The following is a 24,835-nucleotide window of genomic DNA, read 5'->3' on the forward strand; positions in this document are numbered from 1 at the left end:
TCGCCCCACTGCCCGCCCCGCTCCCTCCCTCCGCGCCTGCAGGTGAATAATAGCCCGTCAATCCCGCCTCTGAGGATGAAGTGATAAAGCGAGAGAGCAGCGAGCCCACAGGAAACGGACGACTCTTCCTTCCCCTCGCCGCCAGGCCGCTCTCCCTTAGCGGTGGAACGAAGGTCTCCCTCGCCAAGTCCGCGCAGCTCTCCCTCTCATCCGCGCCCTGACTTTTGCTGTTCTTTCACCTCGCGGGAGACGAGCGCGCGGCGGGAGTGGCGCGGAGAAAGGGAGGAAGGCGGAATAGCGTGTCCCTGGGCGAAGGAAAAAGCCGCCCTGCTGCGCCTGGGCTGAAGCTGAGCATCGGGGCGCCCGGAGAAGGCGCAGCCCGTCGCCTCAGGTGAGCGCGAGAGTTTTCATTCTCTGGGCGAGGGAGACGCGGGTTGAGGCGGAGGGAGCGATTCGCGAGGACGGCGTCCTCGCAATAGCGGCCGAGCCCGCCTGTTTTTTGTTTTTAGGACGCGGAAGTGCCCCCCTCTTTTATAGAAGCATATGCTTATTAAACTATAAGCTGTTAACTGGAAGAGTGTTTCGTTGGCTTCCATTCGTTGCCGTTTCTGTGGCGAGAAAACGAACAGAAACCCCACTGGGAGAGGCGGACGTTCCCTTTATGCACAAATCCGGATTCTTTTCAAACAAAAATCGGGGGAGGGGGGCTTAAAAAAAGGTAATGGAGTGGAGGGGGAAGCGGGATAGGAGACATAGGCATGGAAGCTTGGCCATATCACCAGTTTATTTTAAAAGTCAGGACGTGGTGGTGGTGTTTCCTGTATGTTTGATCTGAATGACCTTGGCACCATACCTCTGCCGAAACACCTGCTGTTTCCTTATTGTTAAGACGTCGGTTTGGACTACAGAGATTTCGGTCGTGTGGGTGATATTCTATATTCTAAAAATGACTTACGTTGTATCCAGCCTTACCGGGACGTTTCCCATCATAGGATGGATAAAAGTGATCTGCAGAGGCTGTTAAAGATGTGCATCGATAGGATCTCTTTCTAAGCAGGCATGGGTGGCCTCAATACTTGCAGGATCCGCCTGGGATCCACTACCTAGAATCAGGTATGAAAAGTGTACAAGTTAAAGAATTCCGAGGCCCAGGAGTAGATCTGAGTTCATTTATTCCACACACAGATGTTACATTTATTCCACACACACACCCATACTTTATTTCAGCAGAAGAATTGTGGGGGGTAACTTTGCTGGTGCCTTTGTTAAACAGGAAGTATGAAATCCTTACCAAATCCTCCAAGCTGCCTGGAGCAGATCCTGCTCCATCTTCTGTCCAGCACTTTTCCATAGAGTCCAGAAACTTATTATACAACATAATTTCATCTGAGCTATTTTTGTTGTTGATAATTCCCTTTTTATTAGATCCTTTCCTCAAGGAGCCCAGGCCACCATATTTGGTTAACCCTCTATCCATTTTACCCTCACAACATCCACCTAAGTTAGGTTAGGCCGAGAGATGGCGACTGCCCAAGGTCACCCAGACAGCTTAAAGGCTAAGTGGGAGTTTGGGGCTCCCTGGCCCCAGTCTCACATACTTGATTACAACACTACATTTTTAGCTCAATCTTCCAGTGAAAAAATCAGAACTGCTTATACATGTGGTTCCTAGATGGCTCTTAAGTGGGATGTAGCAGCTGATTTGAGCTTGATTAATGGGCCCTGGGTAGATCCATGACACTTCCTTTTTTGTGCAGTAGCACCTTGCACACATTAGGCACTAAATATGGAGTAACCCAGCAGCTGTAGTGTCTTGAAAGTGGTGGTAAATATGAGAGAGGTTCGCTTGTTCTGTGGAAGCACTGATTTTGAAAAACAACATTGTGCAACCATATCTACATATGAGACTTTGTGCTGATTTGAGGAGGAAAGCTTACAAACTGAAGGTGTGTGTCATTACTTCAGGGTAGCTGGGTATGTGAAATGAAATGCCCATTAATCTGAGTTCTCTTAATTGCTGCTTTTTAAAGTATCTGTTTGGTAGTTACTGGCTACGCAAAACTATCACATGGTCCAAATCTATAATTTTCGTGCTCATTCCTTGTAGATTAGAGATCACATTTGGGCAGTTTTTATGGGCCTCATTTCCAGTAAAGGATTCAGGTTACATATCTGCAAACTGTACCCAAACCAGCACATATTTGCATCTAAATGGGTTGAGTTACACTGACCTTAGTGGAACAAAGGTTACTGTCCTCAACTTAAAATGCTATCTTTAAACTGTTCTGCTGGCAGTGAAGGAAATAAAATGAAAATTATGTTCTTGACTTATACTGCACTGTCACAGGCAGATTGAGAAACTAAGCTGCAGTAGTTACACTTGAGTTCAGGGTTCTGCATGTCTAAAGTGGTTTGAAGCATCATCCTAAATTGTTTGAGGATTGGGCTGTCCATTCTATTGTGGGAGGTGGTGGTGGTGGGGAGCTCAAGAGTTTTTAAAGGCCATTTTCGCTGAGGCTTTGAACGATGTACTTCAGCTATTTGAGCAGGAACAGAAATTCATGTGCAGAATTGTCTTATTGGTCCTTTTTTTGTTTTCTCATATTGTGCTGTTTCTAAGGGATATGGGATTGTTCCTTTCTTTTAAGTACTAAGGGGAAAAGGACGTGATAAAGGGAAAGGCTGTACTGTAGTTTAGGTTTCCCTGGAAGCAAATTTCTTGGGTGAGATGGGGTTTTCCTCTGCCTTCAAAGGCTGAAAGCACTTTATGAATAAGCAGTTCCTTCTGCCTGATAGGGTTACCAGCTTTGTCTGGCAGGATTGTTTTCCTACCAGCAACTATGTGATAAGCAAAATTGCTTCAGGTGGAACTTTTTTCCTATCTGAATTTTCAGCCTGGGAAGAATTTCAGCCTTTAAACATCTGCTCACCATAGCAGCATTTAAAGACACAGAAACCTTAATACTAACTTTGTATTCTATGGTCTTGTTCCAGGAACTTCATTATTGAAACGGTTTCTCTTTTTCTGTAGAATACATTCCATTTCTAAGTTTATTTTAATCTTTCTTGCTTCTGCAGTTGAACCACTATAGTGCTATAGGCTAAAGATGAAGAGTTGGGGAATTGCCATTCACAAATGCACTAGGGCTACAATCCTAACCCCACTTTCCTGCAGAGTAAGCCCCATTGAATTCATTCGGACTTACTTTTGAGTAGACATGGTTAGGATTGCACTAAGTTACCTTATTAAAGCTCTGTGCAGACTCCAGCTCAGCTCCTCATCTGCAGTGGGTCTGTGTTAGGATGAGACTGACCTGCCAGGAGGGCAGGTTTACAGCAAATGCCTATTTACCATAAGACATACGAAACACTTTGAATACTTGCTTATAATCCTTGTTTGTTAATAGCACTCCGTCACTAAAGTTGCCTGTATTAGGAACAATCATATGCTGAATTGGTGTTAACTGAGTGATCTTCAGTAGCTGATACAATACGAGTTTTGCTATGTGCTTTGAAAATTACAGTTGAGTGGGGTGTCAGCATTGTTGACACAAAGTGACATCAGAGAAGTTTAAAAGTATCCCCTGGGTATACTGTATAATAACAACGAGGGCAGGAAAACCAAGTTATGTGTGCAGTTAATGTACACATAACACAGACATGCTGTCCTCATGGTTTTGTATCCTTCTGAAGTGTGATATGTGTAAGAGAACCTAAATCTCCAGTTTTCCAGTACTAAGAAGCAGATGGAAACTATGGAGCAGACTTTATGATATCCTATCTACCAGTAGCACATGTAACAAAATATTTTATTTTATTGTCTTCCTGCTACTGTGTGACATCTGGTGCTTTATAAATTATGCTTCAAGGGAAACGGGTGTCCCAGATATTATTAATTAAGGTGGAGAGACAGTACAGTTACAATTGAGACTGCAGTGCCATGCATGCTTACCTGGGAGTAAGCTCCATTGAACTTGGAGACTGTGGTGAATAAACATGGTTAGACTGCATAGTGGAAATTCTATAGAGGGGAAATGACTTCTCTCTCAAGCCAAAAAAGAGAGGTTGAAAAAAGCTGTTTCTTTGCTTCGTTAAAATAAACCTAAGTAGCTTATACATGTATCATCTCTATTTGTAGCATAATGTGTCAACAGCAAAAAATAAAGGATTCTAATTTTAATTATCTGTCCAATATAGGAACATGTCATTCATTCAATGCTTAAGAGATTTTAAAATTATTAAGTGGTTTATAAACACTTTAAAATAAAATATTCATATAATAATGAAAGGTTCCTCAGATTCTGTTAATATTAGCTATTATTTTTTTCAACCCCAGACATTTATTAACTACTGATATTCCAAATGTTAGACTAGTTTTTCCTTAATGTTCCAATTATGCATTCAAAATAAGTTTGACATTCTGTTAAATTATCATATGTAGTGTAACTCACAGTAAATTAAATGCAACATTGCATCTATTGTGTTATGAATTTTCTAAGCATTCAGGTGCAACTGGTTATGATGTTAAAACTTCTCATGCAAACAAACATTAAATTGCAGGTCTTTGGGTTTCAAAGGTACAAATGAATTTCCATATTACATCAGTCCATGTAAATTTCACCATAGAACTTTAAACAAATGGATTCAGTCATACTCAAGATAATGTTTAATTTTGAAAACGTTCCCTCTCTGCAGCAACCTAATAAAGTTGCTAATTTTCATACATGAATTGGAGATGTAGTTGTGCTAAATATTTGTCCTGACTTTTTACTAATGACACTCAGTGTTGAACTTTTTCAGTGCAAAATAAGCAAGCAGTACATTCTTCGTATGCACACCTTCCATACTGTGGTGTATATCTACGAAGAACAAATCAGGTGATAGATGCTGTTTCTATTCTGCATGAAAGCTTTCCTGTTATACCAATTCTTCCATGAAGAGTTCCCTTTAATTTAATTCCTGAGCCTTCTACTGGCCACCAGAAAACTGCCTTAAAAGTCCTTTTATAAGTTAGCATAATTTGGAACACTTCCACATCCCTGTGCTGGTACGTGATGTTTAAAGCCCTGCCCCTGCCTGAATGGCATGTTATAGCCACACAGCCTCATATCTAAATAGAATATTGCTTCAAAAAGCACTTTTGGAAAGCATGAAGGTGAGTGTGCTAAACAATACCTAAAATGAAAAAAAAGAGATCTCTGTGCTATTAACTACAGCAGGTTAATGGCTATCTGATTCAATGAGCTCCCCCCCCCCCCCAAAAAAAAAAATGATGTAAAAACTGTTGGGATACATGCTCTGTCTAGCTGTAAGTACTTGATGGGAAAAATCTAGTTCTTCTGAGAAGGGTGCTAAAGAAAGTGGTTTTCTTCTGATTGAAATAAGTTCAGACCATATGACCTGCCACACCATGTTATCTGCTACTAAAAATGGTTGATGCACCAACTGGGGAGGCATGATACGCTAAGTGAGCACTGAGTTCATAACATTTCTGGTCCAGGGTAACCTAGCCTTGAACTGAGACATCTTTTGGGTATTTGATTTCAACGTAACTGATACCACTTGGTCAGATGAGCCAGAAATGTACAATTGCCAGCAAATAGAACTGTCTTTTTTGTTAAACAAATACAGAATATTTTACCTTTGTCTTGCTACCTAGTAATGAGAGTACATGATGGTATAGTGTGGATTTCTTGATATTGTGTGCTGAGAATAGTTAGGTTCTTCATCAGAGTTGCAGGAAATCCAGCTGTGTGCTGTTTGAGAACAAGCTTGGGATGTGATATTATTTTTTTAAAAGTTATTGGAAGTTACCAGCATCAGCTTTGCATATATTCCTGTTTTTAATATTGAGTTTTAAATTATCGTAACTCATTTTGGGACCTGATGGCGAAGGACGTGTAATAAATTGAATATATAACAATAAATACTATAATAATTCTAGTGATGGACACCCACCTGCTGTTTCAGTTGCTTCAGCAAACTCCTCTTTCAATGCTTTTCCTGCTCCTTTTAACTTCCACAAGGACAGGTACTTTATTTAACTCTAGACTAACAAAGCTATTGTCTGCCAAGAGTGCCTGCTCTTCGTTGCTCTATGTATGCCTTCTTTCTCACAGAAGCCATAAGAGATCATTTGGTAGCAGCTCTCCAAGGTTTCAGGCAGGATAGGAGCCTTTCCCAGACTTACATTGGTTTACCAGGGATTATATCTGCAACCCTTTTTTACGGTACATGAACCATTTTGGCTCCCCTCTGTTAATCTGGAACAATCTTGCTGCAGCTTGAAAAGGCTCTATGGTGACTTTGAGAATTGTATGTAGTCCAAGTCTTTGGTGGAATAGTTGTAGTACAGTATTGGAATTTCCCTGGTGTGTTCACTATATGAATTTAAAAGCTGCATGACTGGAAAAGGATCATTACTGAGTAATTTAAAGGTGGTACTAGTCTTATTTTGATTTTTACTTCCAGGCATGTAATCTTGTGCCACGTAATCATTTCACTGGTTTGGCTTTAATTTATACTTCCTTGTATGTTCTTTTGTAAATTGAAGCTATATAGTTAGAACTATAAATTACTGACCTGAATACATGTTGCTGACTCAAAAGGGAAGTATCTAGAAAGATCTCAACAAACAAACTTGGTGATGAATGTATCCGTGATAAATAATAAGCTTGTGTATACTGTAAGTTGAGAAGCTTTCCCAGCTTGTTTACGGGTTTTTGTAGGAAACAGAAAGTTTGCATTGTATTACTTTTTCTCTCCTTTAGTGCAACATAGTTGACATGGGAAGAATACATGGGGTTAAATTCAAACTAGCAATGCAGAAGTAGGTAGGATTTAAGCCTAAAATCAGTGGGACTAAAATTTTGATTGATATGCTGTGATTCTATACACTAGTGGTGGGGAATCTTTTTTCTATATATGGGGGGGGGGAATCAGCTGAAGGCTAGAGCTGATGGTAGACTGGCTGCAGTGGAAGGAAGAGAAATTGAAAACTGCTGGGGGAAAGATGGGATAGAGGATTCTGGAAAATGGCATGATTGGTTAGGGAACCTGAACAGAAGAACTTCACAGCACAGCATTTTATGACAGATCCTCCTTGCAATTTAATAAAAACAGTTAAGGCTGGAAACACAGATATCTTTGAATTGTAGACTCCCCCACACAAAAAGGTATGTGTGCTTCTCGGTATCATGCACATGGGTAGGTAGGTGTCTGTTAAAAGGGGTCAGTCCAGGAGCATACTTAAACCAGTACTGCACTTGGGGCAAATTTTGGAGGGGAGATGTTTGCTTCCTTTGGGCTATAGTCTGTCCTGTCGTAGTATATCATGCATGCTCAAGGTAAGAGTGAATTTGTTGTTACATTTGAATGGCTGTCAAAAAAACCCACAAGCCTAGTGAAAGAGCAGGAACACATACATAGATGACTAACCAACTGGTGTTCAGGGCAAATAAATTATGGCTATGTTCTTAAACAATTTATGTAAAGTGTTATTTGTTCAAGGCGTTGGAATTTCACCCATTTAACAAAAGGAATGGCGTGAGTTTTGCCTTTTAGGCTGTATAATTTATAATTCCTGAATCAGCAAGGATTCAGTTGTTGAACTAGCCAGACCACCTTCTTGGTAATGGCCACCTAAATATGAGTTGTTATGAGTTGTTAAGGTAACAGAGGAAGTGGCTCTGTGCCAGAGAGCAGATGGGTAGGGGCCTGCTATAACTGGTTGTTAGAGGGACAAAAGCCAGAGTTGAGGTGTGTAAGAGCTGGAAGCTAGAAGCAGGTTGCTGGCAGAAATAATAATAATGATCACAACAACAACAACAGCAACAACAAATATAATTAATAATTAATAATTCATACCCCACCCAACCACTTTAGGTGGCTTCCAGCAAATATAAAAACATAATAATGGACAATAAATGGACATTTGAAAGAGGCTGCCTCAATACTTTATTATTACAGTATAACAAAGTTGGATTGATGGGTAAAGTGTGAGTGTCCTCTGCAGGAGTGAATTGTAAGGCATTGTAGTACCATCCTGTAATGTCTACTGAGATGACAGCCATTCAAATGTAACAACAAATTCACGCTTACCTTGAGCATGCATGATATACTACGACAGGACAGACTATAGCCCAAAGGAAGCAAACATCTCCCCTCCTTATTGAGTTCAGTAGGTGAGTGTGTGTGTGCGTGTCTGTGTCTGTGGATTGTAACCACAGTTACTTGCTTCAAAACTTTAGTGCATCTTATAATTGAGAAAGTAATTTTCTCTGTTTATAGGTTTGTCTGAAACTTGCAAAAGACAAATTGCTGAAAATCAAGATGGAGTCTGATTCAGTAAGTGAATATCTTTCAAAGATAGCATGCCATTTGTGGTGATTTGTAAAAGTGTTTTCAGAAAAAAGAGATGGCAAATCTTATTATAAATGAAGCTTAATTTATGCTTATTGAAAATAACGTCTCCACATCACACTTTTGTCTTAAATCTAGGATCTGATCTTTTTTTAAACAATATTATGGCAGTTGGAAAACCAACAGGAAAGTATTGCGTGTAAATCTGCCAAAAAGCATTTTGAACTTTAATGGTGCAAACAGTTGCTGGTGCTTGCTCATCTAAAGTTCATCTCAATTCTTCTAGCAAGTGGGGACAGGTCCATAATTTTGGCCTGGTTTTGCTAGCCAAATAAAAAACTGTGTTTGGTGGGGCCTCGTTTAGCTCAGCACAGCAGCGACCCATGAGCCTGCCTGTGAAAAGCCTGTCAGAACCCTTGTTGGGACATTGTGGACCTCCACCCTTCCTCCCACAACTAGGACCTGGGAATATGGTGGGTAACATTGTGCAGCTGTTGACATGATAGCTCCACCCTGTCCCACCCCTGCCCTAGCTGTGCTTTCACGCTTGCCAGATAGCAACAGCACACATTCCATGGTGAATCTAGTGGAAGCCTAAGAAGCGGGCTGGATTTGTAACAGACTTTGTTCTGCTATAGTGCCAAAATGCTTATAGAATGCTATAAGCATTGGAACCTTATCAATGCAGCACAGTAGAAAACATCATTTGTGGGTAGCCACTACATAAGGCAGCCCTTGGGTGCGGGGGGAAATGCTGCTGAAATCATCAACATTGGGTTTGACAATTGACAGTGAACATAGTAGCCAGGGCAGACCCAGCACTGCTTGTGGCAGTCATGGGGACCATCACATGTTTTATCTGCTGCTATCGCTGATTTAGCAGCAGGCAGCACCCCTCAGCATATTCCACCAGGCCTTCAGACATGCAACATGGGTGAACAGGTGGCAGCAGCCAAGCTGAGCTTTCATACATAGTGGCTGTCTGCCATTTTAAGTTATCTAAAATGCAAGGTCTTGGTTTATAGATATATGAAATTTACTGATGATTTGTGATTGTTTTACTGATGCTTTGTTAATTATTCTGTATGGTTTATGTTTTATTTGTGATGTTCTATTATATTGTTGTTTTTCATTGTTTGTGAGCCACTTTGTGATTCATGTGAGTGAAAAGCAGCATAGAAATATAATAAACGATAATGAAATTAAATAAGTTATTTTAACATTTTTTTAAAAAAATTGAAATATAATAAATGATATAAAATTAAGTTGCTTTAAACTGTTTTTTAAAAAATAATTAAAGACTTTCTTGGGTTTTAAGAACTGTTTTTAATGTTGTGTTTTAAATTGGTGCAACCTGCCCTGGGATGTTAGGGAGAAGGACCAGCAATAAATTAATCTGATGACAAATGACAACAGCTATTGCAACAAATAAATAGACACTTAAGTGAACTATTACAAAGTGAGAGATGTTGGTATTCCAGTGCTTTCTAAACAATATTTGTTTATTCATGTGCTGATTTTGTTGCACCTGATTATTTCTGATTTTTAGAGGCCACCTCCGTATTATGAAAATTTTGCCTATCAGCCAGAAAATGCAGCTTCTCATAGATACTTCGGTGGCTATAACATGTATCCACAATACCCACCTCCGTATTATCCTCCATCAGTGCCACATTACGTCCCCAGAATTTCAACTCATGAGTCAACTCCAGTGCCAACAATAGCACAACCAAAGTCTACAAAAATCTGCACGCCAAGTAAGCTTTGCTTTATTTATTTATTTTTAAAGCAAGATTTTCTGTAATTAGACCTGTTGTATAGGTTTCCACAAAAGCCTCTTTGTATTTGTTCATATGTTTAAATATTGTTCACATGGTTGTACAGTGGTACCTCGGGTTAAGTACTTAATTTGTTCCGGAGGTCCATTCTTAACCTGAAACTGTTCTTAACCTGAAGCACCACTTTAGCTAATGGGGCCTCCTGCTGCCACTGTGCCGCTGCTGCTCGATTTCTGTTCTCATCCTGAAGCAAAGTTCTTAACCCGAGGTACTATTTCTGGGTTAATGGAGTCTGTAACCTGAAGCGTATGTAACCTGAAGCATATGTAACTCGAGGTACCACTGTACTTCCATTGTTGTACCTTGCAGGGGGTGAGGGTAGCAGGGAGAATAGAATGGTGGGCAGTTCATTGAATTAATGATGTTATGGGGGGTTTTTTTGGGGTGGGCTGCTTTTCTTTCAACTGGTATGTACCTGTAGGTTAGGAATAGACTGTCTAGTCTTACAACTCATGATAGTTTTCTCTATATATATTTTCAGGACTCAGGAAAATATTGTTACTCATTCTAGCCATTGCAATACTGCTAATAGGAGCTGCAATAGCATGTGTTCTCATCTGGTTTTTCGGTAAGGAACTGTTTGTGTTTATAGAAGCTTAAAATATCTTGCAACATGTTTGCCTGTGAAGTAGGTTAGGTAGGCTGAGAGACTGTCACTGGCCCAAGGTCACACAATGAGCATCATGACTGAGTGGGGATTTGAGCCCAGGTCTCCCAGATCCTAGTCCCACACACATTCTTAACCACTGTCTCTCTTAACAACCACATAATTATTAAATTATGGACCATAACATGTATGGTCATGGCCACAAACGTCTGATAGCATTAGTCCATCCTGCTTCCTTTTCTCCCCACCCATATTTGAAATGCTTTTGCTCATGAAGCATGGTTCTCTTTTTGTTGCCAGTGAAGTAGATTCCTAAATCTGATTTGTTTTCTTTACAGTGACAGACAGTTGTTATGGCTCCAAGATACGGTGCGGCACTCTGGGAGTTTGTGTGTCACCATCTCAGTGGTGCAATGGAGTAAACGATTGCCCTAATGGTGAAGATGAAAACCGTTGTGGTAAGTGCATTCAGTGAATTATTTTTAAAAATAAATAAATAATTGAAAGCTCCTCATCTTTAGGCAGCCTATAGTCAATGGTAGCCAATATTATCTACGGCTAGATTCTATGTAGCAGTTGTTGGAGACATTCAAGATTTCTCGCACAGGACACTGGCCATTGACCTGCAGTCATTGCTTCAATTATGGTGAAGTTTCCCCTGCGCTGAAATTCTCCTGGCACAGTAAGCACAGAAGTACAGTAAGGGGAATACTAGGGCCATGGCTGGCCTGTGGCTTGTGATCCTAGAACTTATTTTGTCGTCTCCCAAGTAATCAGCCACAAGTTGGAAATAACCTCTGCCTTGGGGATGGGGAACCTGTGGCTGCCCACTGTTCTTGGATTCCCATTTCCCACTGTCCCTGACCATTGACCATAGTGGCTGATACTGAAAGAACTTGGGAGTTCAATAACATCTGAAGGACCACAGCTTCCCCATCCCTGTTCTTTAAATATATATATTAAAGATTTTCTTTGATTAAAACCCTCCCTCTTCTACATGTTTGGATAATTACTACAGACATCCACACAGAGGCCCCTCCCGCTGTTTGTAATCTTATCAGCAATTCCCACCTACCCTTTAGCAACACCTGGCTTCTTTTTGCAGAAAGGGAACATCAGAGTTGCAGCAACTGCTATATATGTGTCAGCCAGGTAATCTCCTTATTGAAATTTGATGGTTCTGAGACTTTTATGTCATCAGAAAATTTATTTTTGTTTTAGTTAGGCTTTATGGGCCAGATTTTCTCCTGGAAGTTTATTCATCTAAAAGCAAAAAATGGTACCGTGTTTGCTATGATGATTGGAATAATGAACATGGAAAGACTGCCTGTGAGGATTTGGGATATAACTTGTAAGTATAGTGATATTTTAATTATAGCAAATATAGACTGAAATAATTTGACTGCAATAATTTCCATATAATGAGGGGAAGGACTAGACCATGTGAAAAATGAACATAATATTTTAGCTGAAGTTCATTCCTTTTCAGCTTTTTATTGTTATTAAAAAGTGTGCCTAAACATTCTGGTGTTTCGCCTATAACTTAGGTTTAAGTTGCCATTTAGCTCCTAGCTTTCACTTCTCCGTTTCTAACACTGCTGCATGTATCTTGATTACTGATATTTGCAGTAATACTTTTATTATAGCAGTGAGTGTAGTAATGGTGATAGGAGGAACAAAATTTGAATTCCACACTGTGCCAGATCTTTCAACAAGCTTTACAATGCTTCATGTAAGTGCTGGGAAAATAGATATGGCTCCCAAAATCATCATAATGCAAAACTCTCTAATGCAACAGATACTGTTAGTTAGTGCTCAAAGCTGGTGAAGAGGGAGTTCATATCTAGTGGCATTAAAAAAAAAATTAATGCTTAAGCTGATTGTGTTGTGTGTATGCATGCTGAAATAGTTAAGCGCACATGTTTGAATGTTCACTCCTATCTTTGACAGGAACACATATTTCAGGAGCGATCCATTACCACTCATCACTGACTCTAGGAGCTTTATGAGGTTGAATAAAAGTGCTGTGGGCACAGACTTGCATAAAAAACTGTATAACAGGTGATACTTTTATAATTTTTGCCTACTTTTAAGTGTTTGACTCCCAGAGCCATTATAATGCACAACAGTTGTCGTAGGGGTGAACTTAATGATTGTTGGCATAAACAATTATTATGTTTTAAGCCCCTGTTAAGTTTCCCTGCCTCTAGCTTCTACTTAATAGAAATTGAAGACATTAAGCATATTTAATAGAATTTGAACTCATCCAACATATTTTACCAAGTCCTGTTCTGTGCATATAGAAGACAAATGTTTGTAGTTCAAGAATACTGCCCTTGAGTTGTACTCAACTGACTTCTATTCGTGTCCAGATTAGCAGTTGAAATGTGGAGGCTGCTTTAAATTGTGGGACATGTAATGAAGCAGATCTGTAATATGCCAACCTGGAAATTTTCTCCCCTCCACTGCAAAATTTTAAAGCTGTGCTCAGTACCCAGTGGCTTGCAGCAATTGTTGTACCAGTCTCTCTCCTTCAGTGTGAGAATATGCCTTGGAATTCCACCATTAAGAGTTGGGTAATTACTTTCAGCAATGGTTATTCTGCTGTGAATGGGGGGGGGATATGGGGGGGGTGAGCTGTGAGGAGCACCCTACAATGCCCGAGTAGGAGGACCATACATTTGTGTAAATTAACGATTAATACCCTCTTTTACGCTTGTGGTGTCTATTAGGGTAGAAGCCACTTCAATATGTTTTGAACATGTGGTGTGATAGTCTAGATTCTTCCTGCCCAGTTGGTACCCTGCCAGAAGGGAGGATCCTGATTTACATGAGAAAATGTGTGCAGATCTGGTGGCAGGATTACCCCCACACTGTTGTAGAGTATAGGTTCATGTGAAGTTGAAGCCTCCTTCTTCATACATAGTACAAATACATATATACTATTTGTGTTACAGTGATCAGTGTCCATCGCTACAGATGGTGTCTCTGAGATGTATAGGTAAGTGTTGCAATGCTGTTTAGTTTTTAGTTAACTTTTTCTGTTTTTATTTGAATTAAACTTTACTGTCTTGTGCCTGACTTGTAAGAATCCTAGTAAGTAAGTAAATGAATTTATGTTGATATGGCTGGGGTATTATTAAATTGGCCAAATACATTTACCTTATTTCATTTGGAGATTCTGGGTTCTATTGTTATAAAGCCACCGTTATCATGAATAAGAATTAATATAAAATAGAGATCCTGATTTCTAAGGAACGGATATTAAGTGACTGTAAATCTGACTGTAGGCAACATGGCTATGGTAACTCCTACAAGGAAGGGCAGGATAGATATATTGTCATGAGAGAGTCATAAATGGTGGCAGGAAACATCCTGTGACTTATGTTATGAATAATTTACTTATGAATGTTTTTCTTATGTTTCCTCTATTTTTTACAAAGCGTGTGGCACTTCCAGTAAAGTTTGGAATCCTCGAAGCAGAATTGTGGGTGGAACTGCTGCCTCCCCTGGTGAGTGGCCATGGCAAGTCAGCCTTCATATACAGAAGATTCATCTATGTGGAGGGTCCATTATCACTCCTGAATGGATAGTAACTGCAGCTCACTGTGTAGATGGGTAAGTCTCAAACAATTTCTCCCAAATTATGTGTCCCTTGGGATTTTGTTTTTTGTATGTATAATTGCTCTGGTTACTAAAACTTTTACTATTAGGAACCATTTTTGTCCTTCAATTTTTAAACAGAATAGATGTGGGATCTGGCACTTATTTTTAGCCCTTTTGAAATAATTTTCAAGGAATGCCTAGACTGCATTGTGTCTGTTTGGTGTGCTAAGGAGAACTCTCCTCCTTTTGGTCAAATGTTCTTGAGGGTTTTTGAGGGGGTTTTTTGCTCCTTTCTCCTCCTCTTTGCTAGGTCCTAACAAATGCAGACACACTGAGAGAAAAGGCTTAATCCCTGGTATCTACACATGGCTTTTTGCTATCTACCGTATTTTACGTCCCATAGGATGCTCCGTCCCATAGGACACACCTAGTTTTTTTGGGGGGGAAATAAAGGAAAAAATTTTTTCCTTTATTTCCCCCCCCAAAAAAAACCAGGTCGGGGAACAGCGGTATGGTGGCGCTCTGCCTCCCCGCTGTCCCCCGAGCTTGTGGGGCTGGCGCTGGAGAGAAGCGCGCTTCTCCCCAGTGCCAGCCTGCAAACCAGGTCGGGGAACAGCGGGATGGCGGCACTGCGCCTCCCCGCTGTCCCCTGAGCTTGTGGGGTTGGCCGATGTCTGCCCGAAGCGCGGGGCGCTCTGCTTCAGGGCGCCCCATGCGCCGGGTGGCAGGCTGCTATCTGCAGCCTAGGGAGTCCTGCAGGAACTCCCGCGGGCTCCCCAGGCTTGCTCATAGCTTCCTGAAGCCTGGAGAGCGAGAGGGGTCGGTGCGCACGGACCCCTCTCGCTCTCCAAGCTTCAGCGAAAGCCTGTATTCGCCCCATAGGACGCACCCAGATTTCCCCTTCATTTTTGGAGGGGAAAAAGTGCGTCCTATAGGGCGAAAAATATGGTATATAGAGTTGTAACCAGGAATGTTACCTTCTTGACAGTAGACCTTAGCATATTAGATGTTGATGCTGCAGCAACATGAATCATGCTTGAGAATAAATCATAATTGTTAGCCTTCATTTTGTTTCCTAGGGCATATTCTCATCCATTTGACTGGACAGTTTATCCCGGGATCATGAAACAGCAAGAAATGCGTCCTCATAAGGGCTACAGAGTATCCAAAATAATTTCTCATCCAAACTATGATTCAACTACTAAAAATAATGATGTTGCCCTTATGAAGTTACAGTCTCATCTACCTTTAGATGGTACCTATCTATTTACCTGTGTATATATGCATGTATATTTTATCTTTCTATTACCTGCTCAGTGCAGCTAACAAAGTCAACATTGCATCAAACTAATTGAACCAGATCAGTGCAAAACAACAGAGGCTGATTTAGGGGAGCACGACCAGTTCAGCTGCAATGGATGCAGAGCCTCAGAGGTGCCGCAACTATTACATAGAATCAGTGGCGTAGCGTGGGTTGTCAGCACCCGGGGCAAGGCAAGTAATTTGCACCCCCTAACCCATGGATTTGCGCCCCCTAACCCGTGGATTTGCGCCCCCTAACCCCCAGATGTTGTGCCCGGTGCGGCCGGCCCCCCCTGCACCCCCCACGCTACGCCACTGCGTAGAATGGAAGGCAGAGGAGGCAGGGAGTGCTAAATTTCGGTGTTTGCACAGGGCACTGCTAAAATTTAAGACCCCAGGATCTGCCATTGAAAATGATTAAAATGAAAGATGTGAGTCTATGATGATAACCTAATAGAAAATTGGAGAATCTGTTAATCTTTCGACAGTTAAAGTTTAACTTCTACACTTAAAGCAGCAATAGCTAAATGTTTACATTTCAAAATGTAGCAACAAGCCAGTCCAATCCACTATACCAAAGCACCAAATGTAAGTTTGCAAGATTTTTGCCTATTCAGAAGCAAGTGTCACATCATGCACACAGCTTGGCCTTCACCCACCGCTGCTGTGGTGACAGGGCCAGGCCAGGGCCTCCGCCTTTGCCACAAGGCCTCTGTGGTCATGGCATCAGCAGGGTGGGGGCGGCGGAGCGTGTGCCGCTGGGCCTCCACCCACTACCACTCTCTAGTGTGGTGTAGTGGTAGTGGTTAAGAGGGGTAGGCTCGTAATCTGGGGAACCCGGTTCGTATCTCCGCTCCTCCACGTGCAGCTGCTGGGTGACCTTGGGCTAGTCACACTTCTCTGAAGTCTCTCAGCCCCACTCACCTCACAGAGTGTTTGTTGTGGGGGAGGAAGGGAAAGGAGAATGTTAGCCGCTTTGAGACTCCTTTGGGTAGTGATAAAGCGGGATATCAAATCCAAACTCTTCCTCTTCTTCTTCTTCTTCCACCACTGCTGGCTCTCTGGTGCTGCAACAGCCTCCACGGAGGCCTGCTGCAGATGCACCCCATAAGCACGCCTTTGGCCACAGTGAACTGCAGCAGAGGCCCACGGTGAAGGGTCTTTGTGGAGGCCACCACAGTGTCAGAGAGCCAGCGAGGTAAGGCTGTGGTGGGTGGAGACTGAGCAGCGCACACGTGTGCAACATGACTGCCAGGCACCCACAATAGAAATTTTGTGGGTGCCCATACACCCAGCTCCCCCTCCCCCGATGGCACCAGTGGCCCCATTGTCCTCCATATGTCAGAGTGCAAATCTTTACATTAGGGAGCTTCCTGTGCTTGTGTTGCCCCCCCCCCGGCATTCTATGCAAAATACTGTTGAAAATCCACAGTGCCCCAAATAATGCAAACACCTGCAGTGTCAGTTTTTATTTCCTTTCTCTCTTCCACCCCCAAACCTCCATGTTTGTGGGATGGTGGGGAAAATATAGTTGTTTTTTATTTTTAAAATTATTTTCAATTTTATACATTTCAGTAATTTTGCAATCATGTTAACATTTTGAAACTCAACTCCCCCCCTTTCTGTGGTTTCTTACATTTATTTTTTATATTTTCAGCACAATCCAATTAACTAAACTTAATCATTTATTCATCTATTGAAAAATGTAGTATTAAGTAAGGCGAGTTGCTGCTTTTATTACTCTTGTCTCCAACCGTAGTCACATCTAGACATCTGCCAAAAAGTGTGTTTTTGGTGGGTAGAGGTTTTTTGCCTTGATAGCTCCTATACAGTGACTTTTATCAACAAAAATGCTCATTTCCTCAAGGAAATTAAGAGTGCTAGTAGAAATCAGGTACTATGAAAGCCCCCAACCTTCCATGTTAGAAGGGCTGAGAGTGCTGTTCTGGCAACTCTCTATCAAATTCTCATTTCTGCACAGTTACTGATTAGCAATATGTTCTTGCCTCATAGAGTTTATAAGTCCAGTTTGTTTGCCCAACCCTGGAATGATGTTTCAGCCTGACCAACAATGTTGGATATCTGGATGGGGAGCGAAATTCCAGAGAGGTAAAATCAGTTTCTATCAAAGTCTGGGCTTTCCTTTAATTATATGTTGTGGCACTTTGGAATTGCTGCTATAAAAATATTAAAATATCTGGCTTGGTTGCAACAAATTAACTAAAGTGACCCAGTTAAAAGTCACTCTTTATGTTGGAACTAGATTATTAGCTCAATATCACCTTATATATGCCCAATACATGTTTGTTGTTCCTATGAATCTTTTTGTCACCCTGAGCCATTACTTGAAGCAATTTGCCTATGTTCTAAATGGAAAAAGCCACCAGATGTTTTGAGGAAAGTGACGCACAGTTGTTGCTGCACTACATATAGCCTACATCCTCACTGACTCTTGGCCATTCTGGCTGGAGAAGGTGAGAGTAACACTTCAGCAACATCTCAGGTGCCAAATTTGAGGGAAAGCAACAAAGGCTGCAGTCTGAGACTCAGAAGGAGAGTCAGAGTGAGCTGAAAACTGGAAGGCATCGCAAGATGCTGAAGAGTTTGTGTCAGGATCTGTTTTCAGCAGTGCTGCTGCTACAGTCAAACTTTGGAAGCCGAATGCCTTGTGAGTCGAAGCCGCAAACCCAGAAGTTAATGTTCCGGTTTGCAAATGTTTTTTAGAAGCCAAAATCTGACGTGGCTTCTGATTGTGTGCAGGAAGCTCCTGCAGCCATTCGGAAGCCGTGCCTTGGTTATCGAATGTTTTGGAAGTTGAACGGATTTCCGGAACGGATTCTGTTCAGCTTCCAAGGTACGACTGTATTTGTAAATCTAAATATTGTAATGCTGCATAAGTCTCCAGTGAGTTCTCCCCCCAAAGGAAGTAAAATGCAGTTATGCACTTCCCCTGGGGTTTCTCGCTGCTCAGGAAAGTGGGGAACAGATAATAGTTTGTTTTATGTATATGAAATGTCTTGTTTAATTCAGCTTTTAAAAAGACATTTGGAGACAAGTTGCAGTGCTTTGTCAATCCATTGAACTGCATTTTTACTGCTGAGTCCATTGCCTTTATGTCAACATTCTGTAGCTGAAAGTTTTAGTAGCTTGTATTTGAGTGGCTCTTAATATGTTGTTTTTGCACCTATTTTTCAACCTTAGGTAACACTTCACAAGAACTGAATGCAGCAATAGTACCTCTGATAGACTCAGCTATATGTAATAATAGGTATATCTATAATGGACTCATTTTGCCTACCATGTTCTGTGCTGGATATATAGAAGGAAAGGTGGATTCTTGTCAGGTAATGTCTCTCTATTTTAAGTGATAAAGCAGCGCTTAGATTCTAGCATGAGCTCTTGTGGTCACAGTGCTAGTTTAGCCATATGAAGCCCTAAATGGCTTAGGAGCAGGTTATCTGAGAGATTGCCTTGTCCCACATATGCCTCACCACACCTGCCTTCAACAAGCGAAGTGAGGTGGGTGGCTACCAGGGCCTTTTGGTTGTCACGTCTTGGCACAGAGAGACTCACCATGGAACTTTCATTAGTGTCTTCCCAGTGCTTTACCCAGGCTTTTAAAGTGTTTTACATCTGGCCTGTAAGACCACCCTGAGACCTGTGGGTATAGGGCGATTTACACATTTTAATAATACCAGTAATATAGGCTGAGTTTATGGAAAGGAGGTAGTTTTTCTGTCTTCCATTGTGTTTATTGATAAGTGACCATAGAAATGTTAATACAAATAAATAATGGTGATTAGTTCATTGGAAAAACATGTTTGACTGATTTAAAAGCATTTCTCATTTCCTTGGTGAACTTCCTTTACAGACGGAGGGTGACCTCTCTCAACCCCCTCCAATTTTCCTATTCCTACATGTTTTCCCTACCTAAAAGCTAAACAGAACTTCTGAAAACCATTCAATAACTATTAAAGGGCTACTTACTTTCAGCAAAGTTAGTATTAGCCAGACGTTGTAGGCGTAGGGCTCCCTGCCAGACGACATTGGTGCCACCACTGAGGAGACTATTATAGCAGATGATGATTCTAGGTAGCATACAGTGGTTAAGTAAATTCCACAGGTCCTGCCCTTAGGCTTACAAGCTCAAAAACAAAATATGAAATGGAAGAGGGATAGGAAAGAGAAAGGGATAAGTAGAAGTAAATTCAGGTACCAAAATTTCTTAGCTACGTAATGGGCAATTGAGAACGTTGTGGGAGAAGAGAAGCCAAAAAGGAGTTGGTCCCAGTGACTTCCTCAAGTGGAGTTATGTAAAATGAATGGAATTTTAAACAGGGCACCTCACCTGGCTTCTAGTGTTTGAGCAAACACAAGGAGATAAATTAGGTATACAGGGTCTAGACAGTCAGAGCCTTTTCAGGTCAAAACAAGTAGCTCATATATGGCACATTGCCAATGCAAATGCTATAAAACCCATCTAATATAGTCACAATGGATCTCTTCATTAGTAGGCAAGAAGTTTCATTCTGCAGTAGTTGAACAAATGGTTTAAAAGCAGCAGTAACTTTACCGTGGGTTGCAATGAAAATGATTATAATTTTCTTATATAAAACTCTGCATGTGACTTATAGGGTATAACTGTAGGATGTGTTTCCTCTCTTGTTTTAGGGTGACAGTGGTGGTCCATTGGTAACTCAGAAGAATGCTTTGTGGTGGTTAGTGGGTGACACAAGTTGGGGAACGGGCTGTGCTAGTAGATTCAGACCTGGAGTTTATGGTAACATGACAGTGTTTGCAGACTGGATTTACAGAAATATGCAGGTAACCTTCTCTGAAATATTTTGATAGCACTTTCCGAGGTGGGTTTTAGTGGTTGTCAGATACATTGCAGTAATGATGAAATGGCCACTGGGCTGATGGACAAGAGGCGGGGTGGGGAGTGGTAGCCTTCCCTGCCCTTTTCTGCCAGCCAAGCTGCTGCTTGGTAACAAGAGGAGCAAAGCAGGGATTGCAGGTCCAGGTTGCCACAAGTGGAGAGGGGCCTGGCTCATTTGTAAGGGCAGAGAATTCTGTCTGTGTTGACAAAGGGGTTCAGTGTGTGTGTATCAAATTTGCTTCAATCATGCTGGAGCACGGCCAAGAGATGGAAGTCAGGGAACTGGCTCTATATAGACAAATTTGTTTAAACATTTTCTTAAAAGGGAAATGAAAACTTGGTCTTCCTCCACATCATGTGGGGCTGGAATGACATAACCTTTGCTCCAATCAATTATCTCTAGCCTGCTCCACCCAATATGATTGGGGAAAGCTAGGTGACTCCATGTGCTCTGCAGAGTTGTCCGGTTTTTACCCAGTAGCCCCAACCTTGCCCTGCTATCTATCTTAAGTATCTACCTATACATTAGGCCAGGTTTCCCAAACTTGAGTCTACAGCTGTTTTTAGACTACAGCTCCCATCATCCCTAGCTAGCAGAACCAATGGTCATGGATGATGGGAATTGTACTCCAAAACCAACTAGTTACCCAAGTTTGGGAAACCCTACATTAGAGAAAGTGTTTTTGATGTGTCTAGATCCAGCCTAGAACAGGGGCTGCTGACTATTAACTTCCACCAGGCACAGGAAACATGACTTTTAGTCTGGGATGGTGGGAGCTGCCCATTCCTTAGACCCTCTGTTATTAAGAGAGCTCCTCCCTACCAAAGTTCAGGTGATAGCAGCCCCAAAGAGGGCATTCTGTGGCAGCCCCTAAGCTGTGGAATTTACTCCCTCTAGAGGTGTATATGGCACCTTCATTACAGTTTCCCATATGCTGAAGATGTAGCTCACTCCTGGCCTTTCATACTGGAAAGCTATTTTAGGAGCCACCCTATTCTTCTGAGTGCAGGTTGTTTTAACTGATATAATTTTAAATTGTTGTAATCTTTCCCAGGACCTCATGTAAGAAATTGCATATCTAATAGCATCTGGAGGGCTAAAATGTACCTCTCCTTAGTTTTTGTGAGAAATAATTGATGGTGGTGACAGCAGTGTGGCACAGGGACCAAAGGGGAAGGCAGGAGAGAGCAGACGTGTAGTGTGTGCACAGGCATGTCCACTCTGGAATGCCATTTGGCCACTTCTGTTGCACTTGGCTCTCAAGGCACAATATGGTTCCAAATGTGTTATCGCCCATCAAGGAAACTTTTTTTTTTGGGGGGGGGATGTTTAGTCAGTCAAGACACAGATACAGTTCTCCTGCAACCGTCTTTTGTCTCTGCGGTAGGAATTACAAGGTGTGTTCAGGCACACCCTTTGGCTTCCACCTTCAGTCATTTGCAGGTTGCCACGACCTGAAAATTTATAGTTCCATAGAAACACTTGCCAGCCCTGCTATGGTTTACTCATGATCTTGCATGCAGGGATGAAGAGAATGTGAGTCAAGATCCCTGATCTTGTGGGAGCAGGGGGCAGTCAAGAATTCAGTGACACCACTTGCTTCTTACCTTGAACAACTGATTGCGTTAAAAATTCACGTAAACATTAATAAATTCATAAATAAATTCAATACTTTGGATTGAGGTTGCTGAAACTTGTGTTTTTCCTGACAGGCGAACAGATGATGATATTCAGCCATACCCCCCTGCCCTCCATGGAATGAATGGTGCCCCTGATGTATCTGATTGCTTCCAATGGCTTTCTTGGTCTTCATCATTCCTGTACTAAGCGACTCTTAGGACCTAAACACTTGATAATTCTGAATGCTTGCGAAGTATTTGGGGCCATTTGCACTGTGAATGTCTTAATATCAAGCGGTGTAGGTTAAACAAGATTCTCTTTCCTTCAGTGTAGGTGCCGCTGGTCACTATCACTCCCTTATCAAGTTGCTAAACTTTTCTTCATTTTGGAGGATTCCCAGCCAGTTTTTTTTTTAGTTTCATTATAAATCATATTTATAAATTGCTGTTACTGCTGTCTTTGGAATAGCACAGCATCTTGTTTATTTTCTTGGTTTTATTTTAACTTTTAATATATTATTATCTGTGAATATCTGGGCTGCTGGCTAGCCCAGTTTTTCAAGATTGAGGGTAAATGTCTTACTGTAACATATGAAGAGACCTTCTCCAATACTCCAGTACTACTGAGAGATGAATAATACTTTTCCATTATCTCCTGGTCAGGTACCTTTACTTCCTTTGTCTAGGTATTATATTGATTCTGAAATTAGGTCTATGTTCAGGTTTATACTGAATTCCTCCCCTCCTTCAGATACCAAAATTAGAGTTTGGTTCAGAAAATGGGAAAACCTTGAATTTTATTTTGTTAGAATATTCCCAGGTCGTATCTGATGCAGAAAGGATAAAACTACTACTGAGCCTCAGTAAACAACCAACTGGATATGTTGTTTACTTATGTGCTTACTCATGTTTGGAGCCTGCAGACAGTAGCTAGGGAACAATTCAACAGTTTCTCCCAATCTCTTTTCTGAGAAAGCCTAAATACGCTCTCGTGAATATTTATTACATGTGGTTTGCTGCTGTTAACCCACATGCTAATGGAAAAGTAACCACTTAATCTTACAGCTACCTCATTTTGTAAGAGAGCAGCAACATTTATCTATTAAGCAGGGATTTTTTTACAATTAAGATTTACAATTTTAATAATGAATTCAGAAATAAACTTAAATATGGAATGTGTAACAGCAATAAAATCTGGCAAACTGCGGATTTCTTCTGATTCTCATGGACTGAAATTACTAAACTGCTGCTATTGAATTGCAATTTTTTTTTTATAAAAAAGTGCCTGTTACCGCAGCAACTTTCATTTCAGGGTTTGCCGATAAATTTGGGTAGTAATGAGCCACTCAAATCATTATTTCAAGGAGACATACTGATAATACTATGAATATAAATCTTGCTGAATTGTTAAATAGTTGTGCCACTATTTTAAGTAGCAAATATTTCTTTACTTCAAAATTGAAATACAACATGTATCTTATGTACAAATAAATAATTTTTTTACTCTCTTAACCTTTTGGCTAATTAATATTTCTTGTGTTTCTTGTGATAGTAGGAGCATTAGCAAAAATGGGCACCTACAACTGGAGAATATTTGGGCTTCAAACATCCTTTTCACACTGTCCTTGCTGGATGAGGCTGATGGGAATGAGACAGCATTTGTATGGCCACTTTCCCTGAAAATGTAAATTAAGGAAGATTAACTGCAGAACAGACTTTGCCCCACAACAGTAACAATGTTTTCCATTACTCAAAAATGTTGTCTATTGAAGATACTACAGTCGTACCTTGGAAGTCGAACGGAATCCGTTCTGAAGCTCCATTTGACTTCCAAAACGTTTGGAAACCAAAGCACGGCTTCAGATTGGCTGCAGGAGCTTCCCTTTCGGCTTTCGAAAACTGAAACACTCACTTTTGGGAGCTGATTTCTTTGGGATCCAAGGTATGACTGTATTCATATTTGGAATCTTGTTTTGGATCTTTAGCATGACATGAATTAGGACGGTACATTCTGGCCAAGCAATCTGTGACCCCCTTAACATATTTCCCATCAGCCACAGAGTATGGCTAATGATGATTATAGGAGCAGTAGTTGTAAACATGTGGAGGGGCAGAGGCTGCCTAACAGGGTAGAATGGTAAAAACCTTTCCTGCATCATTGCTTTTAAAACACAAGCTTCAAACAGGAACCTCCAGTATCAGCGCAAGCTGGGTGGAAATACAGCAGAAGATGCCTTAGGAGGTTGAACAGCGACCACCACTATAAAGGAGCCTGTAGTGGCACTTATTTTGAAGCCTGTGAAAAAACCCCGAAGAGTTCCTGACGGTGGTGCTTGAGAATTATGACAGAACCAGACAAGACGCATAAAATATAGTTTCTCCCCCTTTTATTGTACAATAAAAAAATACAACAGAGCCAACGGGAGACACTACTGCCCTACACATGAACACCAAATTCCGCTACCATTTAAGAAGCATTGGTAAAACAAAAGTGTGTGCCTGCTGCCAGAAAGGCAAGAGTGGGTCACAAAGGATCATTACTGATCTTCTGACTTAGGAGCTGACCAACTGGTGTGTGCAAGAGTTCGATGTCACCCAAATTCCTACATGGCTTCATACAGA

General features: G+C 41.2%; 1 protein-coding gene across 3 annotated transcripts; it reads left to right on the forward strand.

Moving 5' to 3' along the window:
* Nucleotides 1-23,725, forward strand: TMPRSS2 (transmembrane serine protease 2). Of its 3 annotated transcripts, XM_081196917.1 has the most exons (14): nucleotides 6-391; nucleotides 8,290-8,346; nucleotides 9,911-10,118; nucleotides 10,681-10,767; nucleotides 11,145-11,264; nucleotides 12,028-12,157; nucleotides 12,757-12,867; nucleotides 13,764-13,807; nucleotides 14,250-14,424; nucleotides 15,492-15,667; nucleotides 17,728-17,823; nucleotides 18,916-19,058; nucleotides 20,386-20,538; nucleotides 22,307-23,725. In XM_081196917.1, the coding sequence occupies exons 2-14, from the start codon at nucleotides 8,332-8,334 to the stop codon at nucleotides 22,316-22,318; spliced, it is 1,470 nt and encodes a 489-aa protein (XP_081053043.1). In that variant the 5' UTR covers nucleotides 6-391; nucleotides 8,290-8,331; the 3' UTR covers nucleotides 22,319-23,725. The 3 variants fall into 3 exon arrangements, with proteins under 3 accessions (XP_081053041.1, XP_081053042.1, XP_081053043.1); XM_081196915.1 differs by lacking the exon at nucleotides 22,307-23,725 and having other exon boundaries at nucleotides 1-391; nucleotides 20,386-22,299; XM_081196916.1 differs by lacking the exon at nucleotides 22,307-23,725 and having other exon boundaries at nucleotides 1-381; nucleotides 20,386-22,299.
* Nucleotides 23,726-24,835: the final 1,110 nt, after the last annotated feature.

Source organism: Podarcis bocagei, assembly GCF_964188305.1.
Source record: "Podarcis bocagei genome assembly, chromosome: 6".
Classification (NCBI taxonomy): Eukaryota; Metazoa; Chordata; class Lepidosauria; order Squamata; family Lacertidae; genus Podarcis; species Podarcis bocagei.